This window comes from Camellia sinensis, chromosome 1 (genome assembly GCF_055761805.1).
Source record: "Camellia sinensis isolate YWXY chromosome 1, ASM5576180v1, whole genome shotgun sequence".
NCBI lineage: Eukaryota > Viridiplantae > Streptophyta > Magnoliopsida > Ericales > Theaceae > Camellia > Camellia sinensis.
Genome location: NC_138961.1, coordinates 136,002,280 through 136,005,518, shown reverse-complemented (window position 1 = coordinate 136,005,518; position 3,239 = coordinate 136,002,280). Strand labels below are relative to the sequence as shown.

General features: G+C 30.6%; 1 protein-coding gene across 1 annotated transcript; it reads right to left on the bottom strand.

Moving 5' to 3' along the window:
• Nucleotides 1-244: 244 nt before the first annotated feature.
• Nucleotides 245-1,333, bottom strand: LOC114317583 (auxin-responsive protein SAUR32). Its single transcript, XM_028264335.2, has one exon. It carries the CDS (start codon nucleotides 858-860, stop codon nucleotides 507-509), a length of 354 nt encoding a protein of 117 aa, XP_028120136.1. The 5' UTR covers nucleotides 861-1,333; the 3' UTR covers nucleotides 245-506.
• Nucleotides 1,334-3,239: the final 1,906 nt, after the last annotated feature.

Sequence of the window (3,239 nt, the reverse complement as noted above, 5' to 3'; positions counted from 1 at the left end):
TTCTCAGAAAATATCATTTGAAGGGGTGGTTTCGTGTTTTATCTTTCAAGGCTCTCTACACCACACAACCATGCGCAATCAAAATTTAATGCCTTCTAAGCAAGCGATGGTCCTCTGGACCCCCTTCACCCTCCCAACAACCTCTCTCTCTCTCTCTCCTCACCCATTTTCATGCTTTCACATTAATGAAATAGCTGGACTAATGATGTAGGGAAAAAAAAATAATAATAATAAAAACTTCAGATACAAGAAAATGAAGATGTAGAATTTTTGTCTTTCAAAGATCAAACAGCGAATACACCGATATTGGTTCATATTATGATTCGACCTTTCCCTCGTCAAACTTCTATATATATATATATATGGAAATCTGAGTATATTAATAATAATAATTAAACCAGAAAATGTAAAAGAGTAACAAGAATTAAAAGGCAAGAAAAAAAAAAAATTCCAACAAATTTACATGACTGCAAGCAAGCTTCAATCACCTAGAGTGTATAAATCTTTCAAACCCTGAAGCAAAGAAGATGGTGGTGGTGGTTGTTGTGGTGGTGGTGGTGGTGGTGATGGTTTTCTTTGTCTATCATGCTTTGGATGTGTCGAAATTCCTCGACATGGCAAGGAATATTGATGGGGCCTTTCTGATCAAACCCATACTCTTCTTCAGCTTCCTTCAACAATTGCATGAAGAGTGGGTGGTTGATGTAGATCACTGGGATTATGAACCTCTGTAGTTCCTCACCTTGACCCACCATTATTGCTAAGCAACCCTTTGGAATATCTTTCACAGCCTTCTTCCCATGGTGGTGGTGGTGGAGATGGAGATGAAAATTTAGGAGATTCTTGTCTCCACTACCCATCTCAAGAACAACACAGAAAGAAAATCCAAGAAAATGACAAAAAATCAAGTCCTGTTTTTTTCTTCTTTTCAGTGAAAGGTTACAAGAAAACAAAAGAGAAAGGCCAAGGGTCAGAGGCAGAGATGGCTAGATTGAAGAGGGTTAAGGAAGAGTCTGTTAAAGATCTGGGAACGTTGCTCATGATAATTGGTGTTTGAAGGTAAAACACATATATGAACTTGAAGAAGAAGAACAAGAAGAAGAAGAAGATGATGATGATGAAGATGAGAGATTTTAAGAGGTTAGGGAGGGGTATATATATATATATATATGAATGGAGTAATAAGATAAGGTAAGTAAAGGTGAGAGAATATATAGAAGGTAGGGTTTACTTTTCTTGATATATACACAAAGAAAAAAGAAAAAGAAAAAGAAAGGAAGGGTAAATGGGTGTTCTAGAGAAGGAACTGCTGAAAACGTCGCAACTTGGGTTGGGTGGGCACTGGCTGGGTAATTGCTGTCCCAAAGAAGAGGGCTTTCTAACTTCCTTTCCTTTCCCATTCACCACGCTAGTAGAGCTGGAATGGAACACGACTCTTTCCGGGTCAAATGGTGCACCCAACCCCCTCCATATTATAATAATCCAACATATAAGAATATAATACAAACACAATTTATGTATGAAATTTTTTTTTTTCACTATTTGCTCACTTCACACTGTCGCTAAATTAGAAATCTTGATTTTATCTCAATATACATCATAAAATTTTAAAAGACAGATGCTTCATTTGGGAAGTTGTCTTTTTAGTAAGCTCTTTTAGTTTTTAACTGTTTTAATAGGCTAAAATATTTATATTTTAAAAGATGGTTGGATTTTTTTGTAGTTGAATGTGATATTTGTGAAAAAAAAATAAAATAATTATATATTTGATGTGATATTTTATCTTATTAACTATTTTAATATATTTTTTCTTTTATAAATTTTGGTTTAAAAGGCAAAAAATAATCTTTGCCAAACAAGGCCAGAATTCACTTTATTCTCCTGTGATGTGGCCCCCGGTTCAAATATAGGCAAAGAACATTTTTATGGTTTTAGAAAAAAATGCAAAGCTAACTCTGTTAAAAGTACAGGTAAAATTATCTTAATACCCTTATGGTATATTCTCCATCTTCTTTAATACATATAATTTTCTATTTTAATCATATATTATTATTGTAAACTAGACACCCTAATTTATTATCGTAAGATTATCTTAATTTAATTTTTAATTTTAAACCCAATTTCTTATTTAATGAAATTTTAAAATAAACATAACTTTACCATATACTAAACCATAAGATTAACAAAAACAGCTTAATTTATTATCATAAAATTATCTTAATCTAATTTTTAATTTTTAATATAGTTTCTTATTTAATAAAAACTTTAAAATAAATAAATAAATATATTATTAAATAATAAATTAAACTAAACACCCTAATTTATTACCATAAAAAAACCTTATTTAGTTACATTTTTAATTAAACATATAAATATATATATATATATATATATATAACAAATTAAAATAAACTTAACACGCTAGTTTATTAAAATTACCTTATATATATATTTAACAAATTAAATAATAATAAATACCTTAATTTGTTACCTTAATCTAATTTTTAACCCAATTTATCATTCAATAACATTAAAAATTAAACATTTACATTTACACACACACACACACACATATAAATTAAACCATAAACTAACCTAAATACTCTAATTTATTACCATAAAATTACCTTAATCTATTATTAAATTTTAACCCAATGTCTTATTTAATAACGTTTTAATTTAAACTAAATTGTTTCTAAAAGATGACGATTAGGGTAGGGGTTTGATTGGGATTAAGCTTTAATTTAGAGAATAAGATAAATATAAGGGTATTATTGACATTTGATCCAATTTTTGACTTTGACTTTGACTTTGACTTATTATTTTTGCATTGTCCACTCTCAATTTGAGAGAGTATGGCACACCTTCCGTTATTTTTAACGAAAAAACTAATTGTAGCACTTTAGTATAAAGCGATAATGGAATTCTTCACTTATATTTAAACCATAAGGGACTAAAATGCTTCGAGACTAAACCACAAAAGGGTAAAGTAAATTTGGCAAATTTTTAAATAATATCAAATTATATCCTCTTCTCCAGCAAACCCTAATTGTAACCATTGCCATTGTTGGCTGCCGCCTCTTTCCCATTAGCCTTATATCCACATCGTAACCCCTGTGGTCGCCCCTACCTAACCTTCCTCTTTGGTTGCAACCTTTTTCTCTTCTTTTTCTTCTTCTTCTTCGCCCTATCTTTTCCCTCATTCTCCACTTCCATCCACTATCACTATTTATAACCAT